The sequence below is a fragment of the Artemia franciscana genome, chromosome 14 (assembly GCF_032884065.1).
Source record: "Artemia franciscana chromosome 14, ASM3288406v1, whole genome shotgun sequence".
Lineage (NCBI taxonomy): Eukaryota > Metazoa > Arthropoda > Branchiopoda > Anostraca > Artemiidae > Artemia > Artemia franciscana.
In genome coordinates this window covers 33,217,894-33,239,188 of record NC_088876.1, presented here as the reverse complement: position 1 = coordinate 33,239,188, position 21,295 = coordinate 33,217,894, and the positions used below count along the sequence as shown (strand labels likewise).

Genomic DNA, 21,295 nt, shown 5'->3' with positions numbered 1-21,295 from the left:
GAATAAAGCTGGTATTAGTCGCTCTACTCATAGTCAGGGGGGTCAACAAACAAAGCACTGGCCAGGACACATGAAAAGACCGCTCGAGAAACAATCTAAGAGAGGAGACAGAAGCTCTCTGGCTTCTACCAATTCTGAGGATCAATAGTCACTTCCCACTAATGAATCCCTAGTAGTGGATAGCTCTACTCTCTCTTTCCTCTGATCCTTCCCCTAAAATACAGCTACATTAACTACACTTTTGAACCTTCCCCTCCAAAAAAGATTAAATCTCTTTCTGAAGTATAAGTTTGCAATATTTTAATTAATTAGCGATTTGAATCAATAGCTTCTCGTCATTGGCCCGTTAGAAGGAATTATAGTCCCTTCCCAAGAAAACAAATAGAACGCATTCAGTTTAAAATAGCCTTACCAACTTTTCTAGGCATTAATAGAATTTTTAAGACATTTGCTTTTTCTAAAAACTGTACAAATTTACAGGCTTAGCATGTTCAGACATTGAGCAACTGTCTTTAGTAACAAAATTCATCCAGGCAGTTAGTATCAGCATTAAGCTGGAATATGGAAAGTTAAGGGCCAGAGAGGGTCTAAATCATTGAATTCCTTAGATAAAGACATCAAAAGTAGTGATTTAAAGAATTTCAACAGATGTTGAAAATGCTTTTTTTCTAAATCTGATTTTAATAATTAATTTAATTTAAAATAGTGTTAAGTCAGATAATTTAGATTGATTTTGATTGATGCGTGTTAAGGAGGAGTTGAGTGTTAATTAGTGGTAGCAGGGTCCATGATGATATGGTTGCGTTTTGTTTTTTAAAACCCTTCCAAGGTTAATTTTAATTATTATTGTTTTTTTTTCTTTTTGTGGATTTCTTTGGTTATCCCTTCTTCATATCATGCTGTGGCATTTGGAGAGGATGGGTTCATGTTAAGGTTTTGCTAATAATTGATAAATAAAATTAAATAGAAAATAAAGCCACCTGCATCATGGATATATATATAAATTGATACCAGACTGGGAGGGGACAACCCAAAAGGGGTTTGTCATAAAACTTACACCAACTATTCAGAAAATCACAAAAAATCTGTATTTTCAGTCGACAGTCAGGAAAATTGTTATGCAAGGAAATATTTCTTCAGAGCACAGGACCATTAATTTCAACAACAATAAAATTTATTTATAACCCACTACAGAGGAAGAAGAGAATGGAGTAACACAAAAAAAGAAAAGAAAAAAAACTCACAAAATTTAACAATAATCCACTAACTATATAGGTGGACGAGGCGATGGTAAGGGCCTATCACAAAAGGAGCAATTTTAGTTAAGTAGTCGAATGATGGAATAATATCTGTGGCATGGTACTTTCTAACAAGCCTTCGGTACCGACAAGACCTAGGGACAAAAAGAAGAAATTTGCAATATCGTAAATAATCAATTCACATACGTCTAAAATCATCACTTTTGAAGATTGAGTGAAGACCAGGAAGAAACAAAATAGAACGGTAACAATAACTGAAGGAACTCGATATTGGTAATAAAATTCAGTAGCTTACCATTTTTAAGTATTGTGCAGATGAGATTTTAAAGGGGCCGTCATTAACTTGTTCATAAGGCGTGGACAGGTACATCAAATGTAACCTTGAAACAAGAACAAGTCCACTCTGAGCCTTTCGCAGATCTTGATACACAGCTACTACCTTGTCCAAGTCCACAGAGCCTTAAAAAAAGGAATATATATACAACAAAAACAAAGTTATTTACAATACTTGTTAGTATATACAACTTGTAGTTATATATATATATATATATATATATATATATATATATATATATATATATATATATATATATAGTATATATATAGTATATACATACATATATATATATATATATATATATATATATATATATATATATATATATATAATATAGTATATATATAGTATATACATACATATATATATATATATATATATATATATATATATATATATATATATATATATATATATATATAATGAAAAGAAAAATCACCAATGCAAAAGCACAAACACATTAAAAAAAAAGAAAAAGAAAAAAGAAAAAAAGGGGGACAGAAGGAGAAAAGGAAGACTGTTTTCCTACATTAGTAATTAATATAGATCAGCACTTGAATGAGGCCTTAACCCTACTCATCCATACAATCACGTAGGTCAAACAGCATAGCCATACACAATCAACCATAAAGAATAATCCATGGACAGGCAGTCATTTCGTCAATAAGTATAAGCCGTCTGAGAAACGGTACTTTAACAATCCAAGATATTAGAAACAGGGTCGTATTCAAGAGGGGGGAAATTCAACCAATTTGAAAAAAAAAGTCTGACTCATACAAAAGTAACAAAAATGCATGTAAACAAATTCTCATTGCGCTTTGTGATTTTTTTGGTAGCCCCCTCCCTCACCCGAGCAAAAATATCCCCTCCAACAAAAATCCTGCAAATGGCCTTGGTAGAAGTATCAGGAATGATTTACATCTGACGACGTTAAAAGATATTAAGAAACACGCATGCAAATGGTTACAGAAAATCGATTTTATTGCAAATTTTCAAAATAAACAATGTGCAGAGCAATAAACATTAAAACTTTTTCAAAAATTTGATACCTTCTTGGATATTTTTAGAATCAAGTCCTGGGTCATGGATAATCTTAATTTATCAATTTCAATCCAATCAAACAGTCTCAAAAGGAACCGAGTTTGATAGTTCTTGCAGCTCAATTTCCCCTAATGGTAAAAAGTCAGAAAGACTTAAAACCGAGACCATTTATTAATCGATTAGTTGCAGAATGATCCTTTCTCATTTTTCTACTTCTACTAAACATGGCTAAATGCTGTCGCCAACATACATGGAAATTGCTTTTTAAAAGACACAAGCACCTCTTTCATAATAAAGATACCTTCAAAAAAAGCAAATCCATATTTTCTCTATTTACGTGCGACGTTATACTAAATAAAAATTCGCCAAGATGTTTGTATTTGTACCACCATCAATTACAATTCCAAATTTTCTTTCTTCTTCTTTTCCCTTCTACTACCAAACATAGCTTAACGCTTTCATTTAACACTACATTAACGTTGCTCAATTGAAAGACACAAAAACGTCATTCGTAATAACGACTACAAAAAAAGCACATTCATATTTTATCTATTTTATACGACAATGCACTCAACTAAAAATTCATCTAAGCTTTACTTTCCCACTGTAGCCCACTGCCCTTTGACATATGCAGCCCCGTAAATTACAATTGCAACTTTTTCTTTTTCTTACATTCCCTAAAATTTTCCCCTACTAACAAACATGGCTTATCACTTTCATTTAAAGTTACATTTACGTTACTAATTTGAAAGGCACAAAACGTCCTTCATAATAAACGTACCTTCAAAAAAAAAAAAATCATATTTTCTGTTTTTATAAGACAATCTACTAAATTGAAAGTTCTACTTTCCCCTCCAGCCCACTGCCCTTTGACATGTAGACCCCTTTAAATTACAATTGGAACTTTTCTTTTTCTCGTTTACCCCAAATTTTTTCTCCTACTACCAAACATGGCTTATAGTGGAGGAAAGATAAGGGGAAAATGGTCAAACCATTTGACCAATTGTAGCAGAATCTTTTTTTCACCAAAATGTTCAAGATGTTAAAAAAATCAGCATAATTAAAAAAACAAACAAAAAAAACACCTGAATCCACCTCGTACAAGTGTTTGTACAAGTGTTGTACAATTTGCCTTTGAAGGGGGAAAATGAAAAAAAAAAAAAAAAATCGATTTTATGGTTATAAATATTTTGAAGTTTAAATAGTCGTTTCCTATCAAATCAAACATGCTGATTTCAAATCTGAATTCGGGTTTTCATATTTCTTTCCATTTCAATCCTACAACGACAGGGAAGGGGTTTAAGCCCGAAATTATAAGGTTGCTAGATTGTTTGGTCGTTTCCTATGAAATCAGTGGTTGAAAATGAAGTTAAAAGCTTGATTTCATTTAGTCAAGTACCTCATCTTACCTGAAACGGCTGTGAAAATTGACCTACATGCATTAGTTATTTACTCTTTTTTTTTTTATTCACCACTTCCTGTCGAGCAAGGAATGGTGTCTTGGAATAAGAGTCTTGGACAGTTGAATTTCTAACCAGTATTCCCAAATTCCCTTACTCCCCCAGTTTGCGATTTCCATCCCTTAGTGCCATTCTTTAGGTGACCTAATCGGTGTGTCCATCTATCATTGCACCTGCTAGATGACTGGGTTCAAGGCTTTCATTTTTGGCCAATCATTAACCATAATTCAAGCGATATCTCCTGTGTTTATTCTACACTTACGCATGCTAACGAGCGTACTGTTCGAACTGGAGAAACTCCAGTCATTACCTTTAAACAACCGCTTTACTGGAAGGCAAAGTGTATCATTGATGCAGAGCCTGTCACAAGTGCTTGAAGAAATACTATTGTTATCCCAGGTGGGTTTCACACGCGCATGAGTTTCCTAGAAGCCATTGGCTTCCTTATGGCTGACTCCGGACTTTTAGAAATCCTAAGTCAAGCATACGCGCCTAACACTGGGCATAGTATGTCCCAAAACAAAACTGTCTCTTGTGCTGTGCGAGGCCAGTCTTTTGGACGTAGCCCTTTATGCAAACCTTATATCATTAGAACTGAATAGCAGTGTTTGATGGCAATGACATGCTACCAGAACCCCTTGAAAAGGCAAAATAGTCATACGAGTTGCTCCTTGAAGGAGCAACATCGACAAAGCACAGGTGTTAGAAGCAGCAGAACATATCTATGAGATAGTTCATATTGTAGAAGAACAATTATCCAAGTCCAGAGCTGCCCGTCCTTGGTTTTAGTATCAGGACCTACTTGGAATCCTAAGAAAGAACCTGAGAGCTGAAGGAAGTGGCAACCTTAAGCTTTTTCTACAGTCACTGTTAGAAATACTTCCGTACTTTACTGCTTCCGGCCATAATCTTTACGTGAATTCTACTTGGTTGTTTGTGCAGTAAATTTTTCAGTTGAAGAAAGACAACCCCGTTCAGTACAGAACGTTACAGGAACACATGTTCATTTGGAGAACTGACAACAACTGGGTGGCACTTACTCCTAATCTGGAGATCGAACAGACGTTAATGAGAAGTATTAAAAAGAGTGGCGTTCTGACTAGAGCTAGAGGCAAGACTGAATTGCAGTGGACAATTTGAACATCTGCTATGCCTACTTTGGTTCTCATTAACGAACGCATGCAGAATCTGACTAGACTTGCAGATTTGACTACTGAAAATCGCAAAGAAGCGATATCTTCCAGAAGAGCTAGAGATCTGGCAAACATCGAAAAGATAGCTCGATACACTGAGCCCCTAGGCCCCATCAGGCAGGATTCACAGCTGTTAAACATGGTTACTGGTGTCCACGCTTCATCTTCTGCAAACACAGACGATGCCATATCTGTGGAAGAAACGCTTCTTAATGATATGAAAGTGAAAGACATTGACAAATATGTTTTCAGAAGAAACTAGAAAGTAAATATGACTGGGAAGTAATCCATGGTGAAAGATAGCAAGAGAGAAACGGTTGATCCAGCTCTAATCTTCCAACGTCTACCCGAAATGGCTAGTATAAGTAGTTCCGACTTGAACGAGGCTCTGTCGTTCGATCTTTTTGCTTTTCCACCGTCATTCTTTAGTTCATTCGAGGTGATGACGCCAGCTGACACAGCCTTTCTAACAAATGCACAGATGAAAATTAAAGGGCTTGATGGTCAAGTGACGTTGCCCACCTCTCAGAGAGTTTGGGAAAGTGGCTGACTAGTCCACGAAATCTCTTGGACTGCCAGACCCAAATACCCTGAGTTAGCAGGATCTTACGTAGATTATGTCACAAGACATTTCGGCCAGGCAGTGGTAGTTTTTACTCTTATACTGATATACCAATGACGAAAAATTGCACACAGCTGGGAAGAACCAAATGTTTGTCGTGTACAGCGATTGGATTCTATTCTAGCATGAAGATAGTCAAAAGTAAGGAGGAATTTATGATAAATCCCAAAATAAGCAACACTTCATTGTCTTACTTAGTGAGAGGCTGGCGGACTCAGGATGGAAAGTTCTACAAGCTCAGGATGATGTTGATGTCTTAATTGTACAAAATCCAGTCAGTTGTGCTAAAACTTTGTTGACAACTTTGATTGGGAATGATGCCAACCTAGTCGTCCTTCTTCTGTACCATGTCAAGCTTTATGCATGCGGTATCTTTATGCAGACAGACTCGCATGAAAAAAATCGACAAGTATACGACATAAAAAGAGTCAAGAAAAAAACTAGCGACTGAAGCAACAGAAAATCTCGTTTACCACGCAATGTTTGCCTGCGATAAGAAATCTTGATTTTACGGCGTGGGAAACCAGCACTGGTTTCCTTGTCACTTAAAGACAGGATTTTTAAGGATGCTTCCAAGACCTTCATGACACCAAAATCCAACCGCCAGGAACTCACCGAAGCTGGAGAGAAAGCTTTGCTCCGCATATGTAAATGGAAAAGTAATGAGATTATCCTGAGGATGTCCAGGTGCGAGCATGCGGGTTGAAAATGCAAATGTTTTCGTTCAGGCAGAGCGGCTTTCGCCGACTTTGGCTGCCACAAAGTACCTTTTACTGGCGCTATTTGCAAATAATAAAGTGGCAGGACAAGTCCAATTCCAATTCGAGTGGTGCTCGCGCCTCTCTTCGTCACGGAATATATATCTTTTCAATTATGACAGATGCTTCACCAGAACCAAAAAATTCGCTGGAGATGGTGCAGTACCAGTAAACCAGCGAGTGCGATTGTCTCAGATGCAGCTGCCGTCTGAACGATTTTCCCTGCAGGTTTGCCTGCGGTGAGCTTAAAGGGGCATTATATGCTAACGCTACAGCAAGACAGGATGGAGACGATAACAAAGACGAACAGGAAGGAGAATGAGCTTTAGGTTGTACTTTAAAATCAAAGTGTTTTTGTAATTATATTAGCTGAGATCTTTTTATAACTGATTAATTTGAAGTTTTGATACCGGTTAAAGAAGTGGTCTTCAAGATGTTGTATTTAGCAACCCTTCATATTAAAGGCTCCTTAGAGGTAAAAATCAGGTAAACAGTAAAAGTAACTGCTTTTTGACCACATGTTCGGCAATACATTATTTTGTTTGATATAAAATGAGCCTTTAGCGGCAGAAAATCCGTCAAAAACTGATGCATACTTTACCCCCCTTCCCCCATTAAAAAAAATGTGAAAATTGATGCTGGAGTACGGAAAACTGGATTTCTGACATCGGGTTCGGATTCTTAATGCTTTATAGGAAACGACTATTTAAACTCCAAAATATTTATAAACACAAATTAATTTTCCCCGCCTCATTTCCCCCCTTCAAGGGCAAATTTGTGACAATTGCACAAGGGGGATTTGGGTGGATTTTTTTTTAATTAAGCTGATTTTTCTGAACATTTTGGTGTAAAACAAAAATTATGTTACAATTTCCCCGAAGTCAAACCGTATATTTCCTCCACTTAATGTTACATTAACGTTGCTGATTTAGGAAGCACAAACACCTTCTTCAAGATAAAGTTACCTTCAAAAAAAGCACATTCATATTTTCTGTATTATTATTCGACAATATACTAAATAAAAAATTCGTCCAAACTGTCCCTCACTCTGCCCAACCTCCATTTGACGTGTGTAGCCCCGTAAATTCATATTCCACTTTTTATTTTTTTCTCGTTTTCCCCAAATTTTTTCCTACTACCAAACTCCGATTAACGCTTTCGCCTAACGTTACATTAACGTTGTTGATTTAGAAGTCACAAAACACTTTCTTCAAGATAAACTACCTTAAAAAAGCCCCATTGATACTTTCTGCCATATTATACGACAAAAAACTAAATAAAAAATTCGTCCAAGCTGTACTTCCCCGCTCTAGCCCACCACCCTTTGACGTGTGAAGCCCCTTAAATTACAATCCCAACTTTTTTCTCGATAAATAACAGTTAGAATAGGAATAAATCCTTTTATTAGACACTGAAAAAAATAAAAAAATATCCAGTATATTTTTTGATTGTTTTTTTTTTTTTCACTGAAAGGATTTATCCCAATTCGATGTGTTATTTATCGTCATGAAAAGGCAGTGGTGTTTGATATTCTTTTCTCGTTTTCCCCAAATATTTTCTCCTACTACCAAACATAGCTTAACGCTTTGGCCTAACGTTACGCTAACGTTGATAATTTAAAAGACATAGCTCCTGGGAGAAGCTAGTGCATCATCACAAATCCAAAGCGACTTGGATGCCCTGACAGAGAAGCTCGAAGAATGGCAACTTTCACCAAATTTAGCAAAATGCTCTGTCGTCCATCTTGGCCGCCAAAATCCGATGTACTCATACAAAATGAAAGGTATCGACCTAACAAAATCTACCTGTGGAAAGGACCTAGGTGTAATTCTGAGCTTGGACCTCCAACCAGAAAAGCATATCGGCCTGGTTGTGCGTAAAGCGTCGAATACTCTCTGGCTACTCAGTCAATCCCTACGATACCTTGACAATCACTCAAAGATCTCAGCATACACAAGCTACGTCAGGCCACAGCTTGAATACACCACTGTCATCTGGTCGCCATATCTCAAAAAGGATATTGACAGAATAGAACGGATCCAGAAACGCTTTGTAAAAGGACTTCAAGGATTCAGAAACCTTCCGTATGACGAAGCTCTAAGAAGGCTCACTCTCCATAAACTTGAGACAAGAAGAATGAACTTAGACTTAAAAACCCTCTTCAAGATAGTTCATGAGGATTTTGGGAACATAAAAGACAAGCTTGCTCAAATAATTCCCCAAAGCAACACAAGATCGCACAGTCTGCAATTGGAGCCCATGAAGATGAAGATTGCAAGATCTAATTCTTACCATCATTCGTTCATACCCCGGGTCATCAGGATCTGGAACAAACTACCATTCTCAGTCGAAAAGATGAAATCACTGGAAGCCTTCTCCAATAGCCTAAACATAAACATACCATATCTCGAGACTTTTAACATAGGACGACTTTAAATGGAAATCGCGCCGCAGTCGATCCGCTCTTCGCCCTACCACAACATTTTTCTTTTAAAAAGGTGTCAGTTGTATAGAAATTTTGCATTGAGAGACGTGAGGAATAAAGTTATTTTTTATAAACACCTCCTTCATAATAAAAGATGCCTTAAAAAAATTCATGTTTTCTGTATTTTCACACGACAATATTTTGTCCAAGCTATACTTCCCTACTCTAGCCCACCACCCTTTGACATGTGTAGCTCCGTAAATTACGATTCCAACTTTTCATTTTCTTTTTCCGTTTTCCTCAAACTTTTCCTCGTACTACCAAACATGGCTTAACGCTTTGGCCCAACTTTCCGCTAACATTGCTGATTTAAAAGGCATAAACACCTCCTTCATAATAAAAGATACTTAAGAAAAAAACCATTCACATGTGTGAAATAAAAACATTCCACACGACAATATTTTGCCAAGCTATACTTCCACACTCTAGCCTACCACTCTTTGACGTGTGTAAATTACATATAATTTTGTAAATTACGTAAAGCTCAATAAGTTACTATTCCAACTTTTCATTTTTTTTTCTCAAACTTTTCCTCCTACTACCAAACATGGCTTAACGCTTTCACCTAAAGTTACATTAACGATACTCATTTAGAAAGCACAAAAACCATCTTTAAGATAAAAATACCTTAAAAAATAAGCATATTCATAATCTCAGTGTTATTATATGATAATATACTAAATGAAAAGCTCGTCCAAGCTGTACTCCCGAACTCTGCCCCACCGCCCTTTGACGTGTGTAGCCCCGTAAATTATTATTGCAATTTTTTCTCGTTTTCCCAATATATTTTCTCCAACTACCAAATACGGCTTACCGCTTTGGCCTAACCCCTCCTACATAAGAAAGATACCTTGAAAAAAAGACAAATTCATTGCTTTTGTATTTTATATGACAGTTTACTAAGTAATAAATTCTTAAGTGAAATTAGCCCCCCCCCCCTCTGTTTTAGTGTGTAACCCACTGAATTACGCATTCCAACTTGTTTCTATTTATTTACCTCTAATGGCTGCTTTTCCTAGGCGACTTACGACCAACTGACAATCCAAATCCAGGTCAATTGGTTTATCAAGATAAACACCCTCTGGCTGGGATCCAAAGCTCCGACTCCGCGATTGGTTAGAAAGAGTAGAAGAGGATCTTTGACTTAGCGGTGTTAAACCAATCAATGATTCATCCCCATATAAAAGAGGATGTTGTGTAGATGCTAATTGACTGCCTGGAATGACGATATTTAAGACCTGTATAGATTGCCAAAAAACCACAACAACATTGCAACGCACGAGAAAGTAAACACCCCAAAAGAAAGCTAAAAAAAGAAAGCTAAAAAGAAAGTCTTTATAGAAAGCTAAAAAGACAATAAGAAGAAAAAACTCAGTGCTTTCTATTGGGAAATATTTTACCATGTCAAGAGATAAAAATTCAAAAAAATCAGAAGCAAGAATAACAATATTCATTAAACCTTAGAATAGAGATGGCGTTCCCCTCATTTATTTATGAGAAAAGACCCAACTTCTCTTTAAAAGTTGTTACCCGTTTGCTAAAAATAATTTTTAACACCAGTATTTTCTGCTGGGAAACATCGTTTAGAACGACCCTTTTAAATTTACATAAATAAATATATAAATAAATTACAAATAAGCACACTTTCCAAATTCTTAGTAGACAACAGTAAAATCCAACCTTGACATAGAGTATGAACAAGTTTAATGTCAGATCAAGCCAGAAAAAGTAAATGAATTGAATTTTACAGTGTTCAGGAAACAAAGGCTCTAAACGTCCATAAAATTCAATTTCTTGTTTTTCTATATTGTAATGACAATAATAAATCTTCATCATATATAATCAATGATTTCCCAATTATATAAGAGGCTTCTGGGTAGATGGTATTTGCCTATCTGTAACATGAACATAGGATAGGTAACCGATAAATAAATAAAAAAAGATACAATTTCCAACAGGGGAACAACTAAAAAGCCACCAGCCATTTAACAATAATGATGATAATAAAGAAGAAAATATTATATAACCATTTTTCATGTTTTCTAAACATATAACAGAATGCTGACAGTAAAGAATCAAAACTAAAGGAAAACTACCTTGCTAGATGTTTGTATATTAAGTAGGCATTCAGTTCTGCCTGCTCCGAATACAAAAGGAAACCTTTAGAGGATGTTTTTAGTGTAAATTAACTGTATATGTATAAACATGTTTCAATTAATTATTTATTTTTTTATTAGTTATTTTATACTATTATTTATTTTTTAAATTATTTTTTTATTTATATTATTTTTTATTATTTTAATCTTTATTAATTATTATAGTTACTTATTATAAATATTATGTACAAATATGTATTAACTAATATGTCTATGGTTGTAATACCCTGGTCAAATAAACCTCCAACAGCAAAAAAGTAAAGTTAACATATATAGACTAGAACAAAAAATATTACGCCAAAGTAGCCTTGTTAAAAAACCCGAATGAAAACAAATATATATATATATATATATATATATATATATATATATATATATATATATATATATATATATATATATATATATATATATATATATACCACCAAAACATGCACCAATGTATATAGGAGCTCATTTAGGAGCCCATAAGTCGGGCGAAAGGGCATGAATAATCACAAACAAAGAAAGAAAATTAAAAAATCACAAGTTTTCGGATTATCTTTATATCATTCAACGTTCAACAATATTCGACACAACCGATACATTTTTTAGATCTCTTTCTCTTTTTTTCGACATAACCGATGTTTACCGATACGACATAACCGATGTGATCATTATTCGATATAACCGATGCGTTTTTTTAGCTCTCTTTCTCTTTTTTTTTCTTTTATTCAAATTGTCTCGTGTTCAAATTTAATTAAACGGTTTATGAGGTTATTCCAAGCAAGCGAAAGCTTAAGAGGATCAACGGTTTTGTTGTACTGCCTGTTTGTTGTTGTTGTTTGTTTTCTTGAATAATCGCCGTCACTAAATTGAAATTGTAAATTGTTACCATTTGACAACCTTATCTATGACAGAATACATCATTTAATGGAAAAGAGATACGTAAAAAGGCACAGACATTTCATATGCGACTGTTGGAGACAGTAGTGACATCTCTTTATTTAGGATACACTTCGAGTCATCATACAATCCTTGGTTTGAAGTTCTACAAGCTCGGAAATATTGTTTATTATAATCCTGCTTGAAGTTAATATTTGTAAAAAAATAAACACTCATAACAATAAATGACGGTATAAAATGACAAAAATTTATATTTTTTACTGTTCTTTTTTCACTATTTAACCTTCCCTTTTCATGTTTCTTGTTATAATTTTATTTCTTTTTGGCTTCAGACCAATATTTTTGCCTTTTTGTCAATTAGGGATAGCACCCCTAACCTCTTTCTGAAGCCAAAAATGACACCAGTTTAATCCAGGTCATAGAATTGTTCATGAAGCTTTGCGTAGATTTTTGTTCATGTTTTTAATAATCCGTTGTTTTGATATTTTTTCATAGCTGACCTATTTTAATTATTATAGTATGATTTTAATTATTTTAATCATTAATTATTATTAATTACTTAATATTATTTTAGTTATTAAGTATTATAGTATACTTTGATAAATTTGACTAAAACTTATAGCTGTAACCTTTTTATGCTATTCTTATATATTTTTTTAAGGATATGATACTTGGGCTATCCCTGTAAAGTTTGAATCTTGTTTTTCAATAAGTGTTTTGAATTGATTTTACCTTGACATTGCAAAGGTTTCTGATTACGTATGGTGTGAAAGCTTAGTATGTAAAAAGTAAAAGCCTATGAAATTAATAATTGGCTATTTGAGGTGCGCTCTGACTTTCTGATTCGTCACGCACTACGAATTGTTCTTGAAGGCTTCATTCCAAATTAACATCCAGCATTATTAAGAGTACCCCAAGGACGTAATCTTGGGCCAACTCTTTTCGTTGTGTTCATAAAAGACCTTGGGGATAACCTTGCGATAAAAGTCTACCACTTTGCTGATGATACAACGACAATGATCTTCATAGCAAAAGACGGTCATCCCAGCGGTTCCCATAAAAACTTCAAGCCGACTTGAGAAAAATTGAGATGGTGGCAGACTTGTAGCCTGTCAGCTTTATTGCATCAAAAGCAATAGAGCTTCTAATTTCAAAGGCACAAAATGTAAAGGCTAATCCTGACTTTATCTTCAAAGGAGTCGTAATGAAAAGATTAGATTCATACGCCTTCTTGGTTCCACTTTTCTTTAGATCTCACTCCGGCTGAATTTTCTCAGCAAGGTTAGATCCTTCTCTTCCAGGAAGCTAAAATTTATCATAGGATGCAAAAGCCTCCTCCCTGACGAGTTTATTTTGCGTCTGTTCACATCATGCATCAGACTAGTCATCGAATATTTTTGTCAGTGCTACAAAAAGGCATATCGCTCCTCCCCAACGTGATCAAAATATTTTTTTCAGTGTTATAAAAAGGCATATCACCCCTCCTCAACGTGCTCGAAATCGAGCAGCTCACGCAGCAACTTCTGTAAACCCTCATGCCAAACCCCTGCAATCGATCCAAGATCGTTTCAACTGGCAAATATGTCAATCTTTTACAAATGCATGTATTCCCCTCTATAAGAGGAGTTACCGAAGTCTGTTTATGAAAGAGCAAAGCCATTAAGGGCAACTCGTCAAAACACTGTCCGGCAGGGCTACCTAAAGCAGGGTACACACCGTCAGGATTGCCTAAATATGAGCTTCGTCTAGCAATTGACCGCCAACTGGATTCGCCTTCAAGTAGACGCAATCTGTGACTGTCTCTTTCTTAAAGGATTCAAGCAAAGAATAGATGTATAGAATCTGAAAATAAATCTGAAATTTCCAGGACTAGCGGCATATGCTAATAATTGAAGTAGCCATTAAGATTATAAGCCACAAGATAATGCACCATTAATAAAAAAATTCAATAATACGTTTTATGTTTAATAAGGTTTTGTAAGTCTAATATTTTAATTTTTTCTGTTTTCTTTTGTTTTTATTAATGTTTTCTCTTTTCTAATGTTCCAGTTTAATCTTTAGTAATTCTATCTAGTTTAAACACGAAATTTATATTTCTTTTTTATTTAAGAATTAACGACGCTTCTTGACTACTATGGTCCCTGCGTCGGCCCTGCAGTGCATTCCTGCAGCGTGATTCGATCTCTGGGTCCCGTATTACCAAGCTAAGGTCAAATCCACTGCGCCACCACAGGACACGAAATTTATAAATCTATTATTTTAATAACTTTCAAACCGATTCAGTCAAACGTGAAAATCTGTTCGGACAGCAAAAAAAAAAAAAAATTAGTAAGTCATTAAGTGAGAATTTGATATGAATCATCAAATATCAGAAAACTAGAGGGACCTTAGGATTTCAAGTGATTAAACAAGGATGACTGTTAGCGACTTGGGAAAATACAAAGTTTGTTTTTACCGTTTTTAGACATCAGAGATACGTTGTTTAAATGATATCAGATACATAGGTGAAAACATGAATATAAGAAAATTTCAATGCAGGATATTTGCTAGCTCAATATTTATTCTTCCAAAAATTAGATTATTTAGGTAATTAGAATTAGCAAGATAAATTATATAAGAAGATTAATGAGATTAATTAAAGTTAATATGATCCAATGACTGAATTAGATTAATTAGATATAGTAAGACAAAAATAGACTCAATTAAAGACTTACTAGCTTATTTTGCTACAAATGATAAAAGGTGTGCCTTAATTTCATGATTTACACGATGACGTTATTCTAAATCACATTATCCAAACAATCATAATTGCCAAATAAATTATTATTTATTTCCAGAGACACAAATACCCACCCTGTTTAAAACCTGGTTAATTTATATCTCTTGTATGGAATTGTAAGCAGTTAGAAACAACAGAAGTTGAATTCTAAGACTGGTTATAGATGCAATTATCCTAGACTTCCTAGTTTCCTGGCTATTGTCAAAGAGATTTGCGTCTGTAACTTCTTTGGAGAGATTAAGAGCGTCAAACAGTAGGCTATGTAATTAATTTTCTTGTTTTGTATAAATGTCTATATTCTAGTTGTGTTATTTGGTTTATCTGCTGAAGACGGTCACTGAGTATGTGACCGAAATATTCAGAGATTTTTTTTTATTTCACTGCCAAATAAAATGATTTGAACTGCTATTTATACATCATGGAAAGTCAGTGGGGTCTTTGCAAATATCTAAGAGTGATCATGACAGAGCTCACGGCAGTACTTGTCATGAAAGCGCTGTGTATATATAGAATCGGATTTCTTTTGCCTACTAAAATATTTAAAACAACATTAGAAATAATAATATAGTTATAAATTAAGCAACAATAATATAAATATTATCAATGTAGGTTAAGGTGGACTCAGCAGAAGGAGCCTATGGCATTTAAATTTCCCCATGAGTTGAGGTGAAATCAGCAGAAGGAACCTGTGGCATTTTGATTTCTCCATTGGTTGAAATCAGCCGAAGATCAGCCGAAGGTGAAATCAGCCGAAGGAACCAGTGGCATTTCGATTTGTCCATGGGTTGAGGTGAAATCAGCAGAAGAAAACTGTGACATTTCGATTTCTTCCTCGTTTGAGGTATATTCAGCCGAAGGAACCAGTGGCATTTCGATTTGTCCATGGGTTGAGGTGAAATCAGCAGAAGAAACCTGTGGCATTTCAAATTCTTCATGGTTCGAGGTATATTCAGCAGAAATAACTTATGGCATTTTGATTCAGTATTGTTGATCCTTAAACAGTTTTTTTCTCTTATTTAATTTTTCGTTATTGTGCATGGTCAGCATAGCGATTCAGTAATTCGTGATTCGTTGATACTTAGACAAATTTTTTCTTTATTTTTATGTTTCGTCATTCAGTATCGTGATTCGTTGATGCTTAAACAATGTCGTTCTGTGTTGTCGTAAAATTTTACTTCCTCTTGTTGGGTTATTTCCTCCTAATTAATTACAAAAAAACTTTCCAAAAAGAGATTTTCTAACGACCGATATTAATATGAAAAATAAATGAAATTCAAAAACGAATAGACATTAAAGTATATAATTCAAATATATGATATATAGTATATTATATGATACAGATGAATAACTAAATCCCTTAAACAGAAAAAAATTAACTGAATAGTCAAAACTAAAACGAACAAGAATTACTGGAAACAGGATTTTGGTTACTGCCACCTTCCCCCTCCTCTATCCAGAAAAGTTCTAAAGCCTATTGCGACATTTGCGTTTCACTGAAAACTATACGTGTTTTGAACAACGTGCTTTAGTTTTTCAAAAATCGACGAAAAATAAAAAATATAAATCATTATATTAATCAAGAACCAATAAAAATAAACTGAATATTTAATATTGTAAGAATTTCGTAAAATTTTACTTACTTTCTCCGGGCTGTTTCTGTCTAATAAGTCCATATGATATTAGTGTTTTGGTAACAGAAATGGCGAGTGATTCTATGTCAACTTCCATTTCCTTTGCTTGTACCTTCAATAGAGTTTGTGACATTACATTATGCATTATCTCCCTAGAATAAAATAAAACTACTGTAAACTTCCATATTCTAAAAGAATACTTTTAATAATTTAAATAGTTCGAAATTACAATTTAAAACATAAAAATGTTTTCTTAAACTTAGTTTATTAAAATTTCCTATACTGCTATTATTAAAAACTTGCCGCAACACCAAAGCACCTGAGGCCAACACAGCTACGCACGCTTCTCCTCCGTCCCAATCTGTTCGATGCCTCTCTATTTACAACCTCCCAATCTTAACTAATTGGTTTAGCACAGGTTCCAGTTAAAAGAATAAGTTTTCTTACAGAAAAAACTTAAACCAAAATGACCAGCCAACAAAATCACGGAAAACAAAATAGCGCAAAGCAACAAAAAAAGAGAACAATTACTAGTAAATAAAACAGTCAAACGCCAATGATTGTGACAAAAAAGAGAAAAATAAGCTGCAATAACAAACCATAATAAATAGAAGATTTAAGTGAAGATAACAGCCAAAGGCCAGTGACAATAAAAAAAGGGGGAGGAACGTAAATATATCTCACGTGTATTAAGCAAAGTGCATTTTAGCCCATAGAAGGAAAAATTAGAACTATCTATGGGCTTCACGAATAAATAGCTGGGATAAAACACTGACAATTTTGTTCCGAGCAACTTTGAAAACATAACAAATTTTTGACTTGGACTATCGTTTTCAAGAAGAACCATAATTAGCTGTGAAAATAAGCTGATAAAAGGCAATACGGTAGTAGTCCTAGAAAAAGATGATTATGATAGTAATATAGAAGCAATTCTAAAAAATATTTCAACATATAAAACACTTAGTTCAGACGCTCAGACCCAATAGAATTGTATGCTGCAAAATCAAGAAAGGACCTAGAAGGCTTTAAAAATAACGGTAGTATCACACCACAGATGTATTACATGTTCTTTCCGACGGGATCAGTCTGCCTAAGAATATAAGGTTTGCCAAAAATACATAAAATAGGTATTCCTCTAAGGCCTATTGTATCACCAACTAATTCACCAAAGGAAAAAAAAAACGAAAAATGGGTAGCAATGACACTTAATCCTTTATTATATCTCCAAAATTCGTATAAAAGAAACTCAGAATTCTTAAAAGATGAACTTATAAATATTGATATATCCAATGAATCGAGACTATTTAGTTTTGATGAAATGAATGTATACATATATACCTTTGATATATGTTGTATTATTTTATCCAAAAAATATAATGAACATAAATATGAGATAGAAGAGTCATCTGCGGGAATTGTAATAGAAATCATATTAACTTTAGTTAAATAGCTAAAAGGTATAACTAAGATAACTATAATAGAAGGTATAACTAAGATAACTAAGATTCTATATAACTATAGAAGGTATAACTAGAAGGTATGCTAATTATTTCAAGTTTAGAGATAATTTTACCATCAAATTAGGGGATTAGCAACAGGAGGGCCCTTAAGTCCGCTTTTCAATTATTTGATTTCTCAAATAATTGAAAAAAGGAAAAAAAAGTTTGGAACCTTTAACATTCGAACAAGATGGGTCAACTCTGGAATTAAAAAAAAAACATAAAAAATTAAACACTAAAATTGAAAAAAAATTAAATACTAAAAACAAAAGAGAGAATGCTGTTTCAAACAAACAGAAGAGAGAAACTTTATTTTTAGATCAGAAATTAAATAAAAAAACATGTTTTTTTTACTGTTTTAAAAAGTAGAGTTGAGAGAAAGAGTCAAACTTTAGCAGAAAGAGCGGGACGTTTAGGAGGGAACAGCCTCTTTCATATACGGAGTAATTTCTGTTCGTTTAATTTCTAATGTCACTCCTTACTTTCAGTTAAAAAAAACTTGTTTTTTTTTTATTTAATCACTAGTTGAGACCAAATTCCTATGTTTAACTGGGACATGTCCAGACTTACTACCTACTCTCAATTGTTTAACATGTCAATACAATATTTTGGTGTTCGTTTGGTATCATTTTCCCCATCCTAACAATTTTATCCATGGCCTCCGTTTTTATCTATACTTAAATTTCAATCTATCACTCAAAAACTTCTTATGTAATCCCATTGCATGTTTTACAAGACTTATTGTTTTTTCGCTAATGTTTCTAGCAGGGTTTCTAAATTTCCTCCCTGAGATATATTTGCAAATACTGCAAATTATTATTCTACAAACCCAGTGACAGAAAAAGTCTTTGAATTCAAGAGGGCAAAAATAATTCATTTCCCACGTAAAAAATAAATTAAATTTATAGCAATTTTTCATAAAAGTTTCAGTTAGAAGTTAAAAAACTTTGGAATTAAGCCAATTGGGACCACCTGCGTGGCTTTAAATACCATATCGCCCTTTAACTCCAGATCAATTTTAATTGAAACATGTTTGAGAAAAAAAAGAAAAAGAAAGAAAAAAGACACTTTTAAATACGCAACACCAAAATTTCGTAAAATAATAAACTAAAAAGCTAAATAATTAATTATAAATTATTACTAATAAATAATAAAACCATAAATTAGATAAAACCGAATGTACTCTATTTTCAACATTTGAATTTTGAATACCCAAGAACTTATCTGTAGAATACCCAAACTTTAAACATAAAGTTGTAATCACCCCCTCCCCCAGGAAATTAATACCTATTCAAAAAGGTTTAACATATTCTGCTCAAAAAAATATAAAATGAATTTGGACCAAGCTGTATACTGAACGTCTGTATGGAAAGGAACTTATAATCTAACGGTCTATTGCTCAAATAAGAATTTAAAAAAACTTACCTAGTATTTTTAGCTAATCCAAGGGAGACAGCACTTAAGAGCAAATATTTGAGCACTTTAGCTTCTTCATCCATTAATCTTGATACGCAGTTTTCAATTGGACTTCTTAGCAGACTTTTAACCTGTAAAAATACACATATATATTGTATATACAAGTACACACATATATGTACACATATGTACAAGTACACACACACACACATATATATATATATATATATATATATATATATATATATATATATATATATATATATATATATATATATATATCAAGTACTTAATTATTGTTGGCTGGCTAGCATAAAATCCGGTAGCAAGCCTGTTGCCCAGTGTAGCAACAGCTGGGGATCGAACCCTAGTACCGTATTGCCTAGCAAGGACCAGTCGACCACGCAGCCGGAAGGGTTCTTTAACCACAGCAAAAGAAGTGCAGAGGTCACTCGCAACTTCACTCTACATTTAGAGAGATGATAGGACCTTAGAATTTATCATGCAATTACGCATGATACCTTAGCCGTCATGTTGGAAACACTAATTTCAAATTCTTGAATTAATTTCAATTTTTTGGGGTCCAATTCAGAACCCCAAAATTTCGTAGCCATAAAAAGAGACTAAATAGCGCTTTTATAAAATTACACAAATACCTCAATTTTCTAGTTTTTCCTCCCCCTTCAGCCCCCCAGATGGTCGAATCGAGGAAAATGACTTTATCAAGTCAATCTGCGCAGCTCCCTGACACGCCTACCAATTTTAATCGTCCTAGCACATCCAGAAGCACCAAACTCGCCAAAGCACTGAACCCTACCCCCTAACGCCCCCAAAGAGAGCGAATCCAGTCCGGTTACGTTAATCACGTATCTACGACATTTGATTATTCTACCCACCAAGTTTCATCGCGATCTCTCCACTCTAAGCGTTGTCCAAGATTTCCAGTTTCCCTCTCCAACTCCCCTCCCCCCAATATCAACGGATCTGGACGGGATCTGAAATATGAGCTCTGAGACATGAGTTCCTTCTAAATATCAAATTGCATTAAGATCCGTCCACCCGTTCTTAAGTTAAAAATACCTCAATTTTTCTAATATTTCCAAATTAACAATCCCCAGCTCCCCCACCAAGAACAGATCCGTTTCAATTATGTCAATCACGTATCTATAACTTGTGCTTATTCTTCCAATCAAGTTCCATCCCGATCTCTCCACTCTAAGCGTTTTCCAAGATTTCTGGTTTATAAGATTTCTGTTTCCCCCCTCCGACCCTCTATATTCCTGGATTCGATTCAAACTAAAAATAGAGCACCTGAGACATATAATTGTTCTATATATCAAGCTTCACTAAGATCCGATAACCCATTCGTAAGATACCTCGATTTTCACGTTTTACAAGAATTCCAGTTTCCCCCTCCAACTCCCCCAATGTCACCAGATCTGGTCGGGATTCAAAACGGAAGTTCTAAAGCACAAGATCCTTCGAAACGTCAAATTTCATTAAGATCTGATCACCCGTTCATAAGTTACAAATACCTCATTTCTTTTTATTTTTCCGAATTACTCACCCCCCCCCCTCCAGCTCCACCAAAGAGAGTGGATCTGGTCCAATTATGTCAGTTACGTATCTTGGACTTGTGCTTATTCTTCCCAACAAGTTTCATCCTGATCTCTCCACTCTAAGCATTTTCGAAGATTTTTTTCACCGGATTTGGGATTGAGACACAATATCCTTCTAAACATAAAATTTCATTAAGATCCGATCATTCCTTCGT

General features: G+C 34.3%; 1 protein-coding gene across 2 annotated transcripts in view; it reads right to left on the bottom strand.

Annotated features, from left to right (window-relative positions):
* Positions 1 to 21,295, bottom strand: part of LOC136035606 (helicase POLQ-like) — a 154,479-nt gene that overhangs the window by 24,411 nt on the left and 108,773 nt on the right. For both annotated transcript variants that reach the window (XM_065717484.1, XM_065717485.1), the window contains 4 exons: positions 19,531 to 19,652; positions 16,616 to 16,758; positions 10,153 to 10,371; positions 1,555 to 1,718 (listed from right to left, as the gene is read on the bottom strand). In XM_065717484.1, the coding sequence (XP_065573556.1) occupies positions 1,555 to 1,718; positions 10,153 to 10,371; positions 16,616 to 16,758; positions 19,531 to 19,652 (648 nt within the window). The remainder of the gene's footprint in view (positions 1 to 1,554; positions 1,719 to 10,152; positions 10,372 to 16,615; positions 16,759 to 19,530; positions 19,653 to 21,295) is intronic.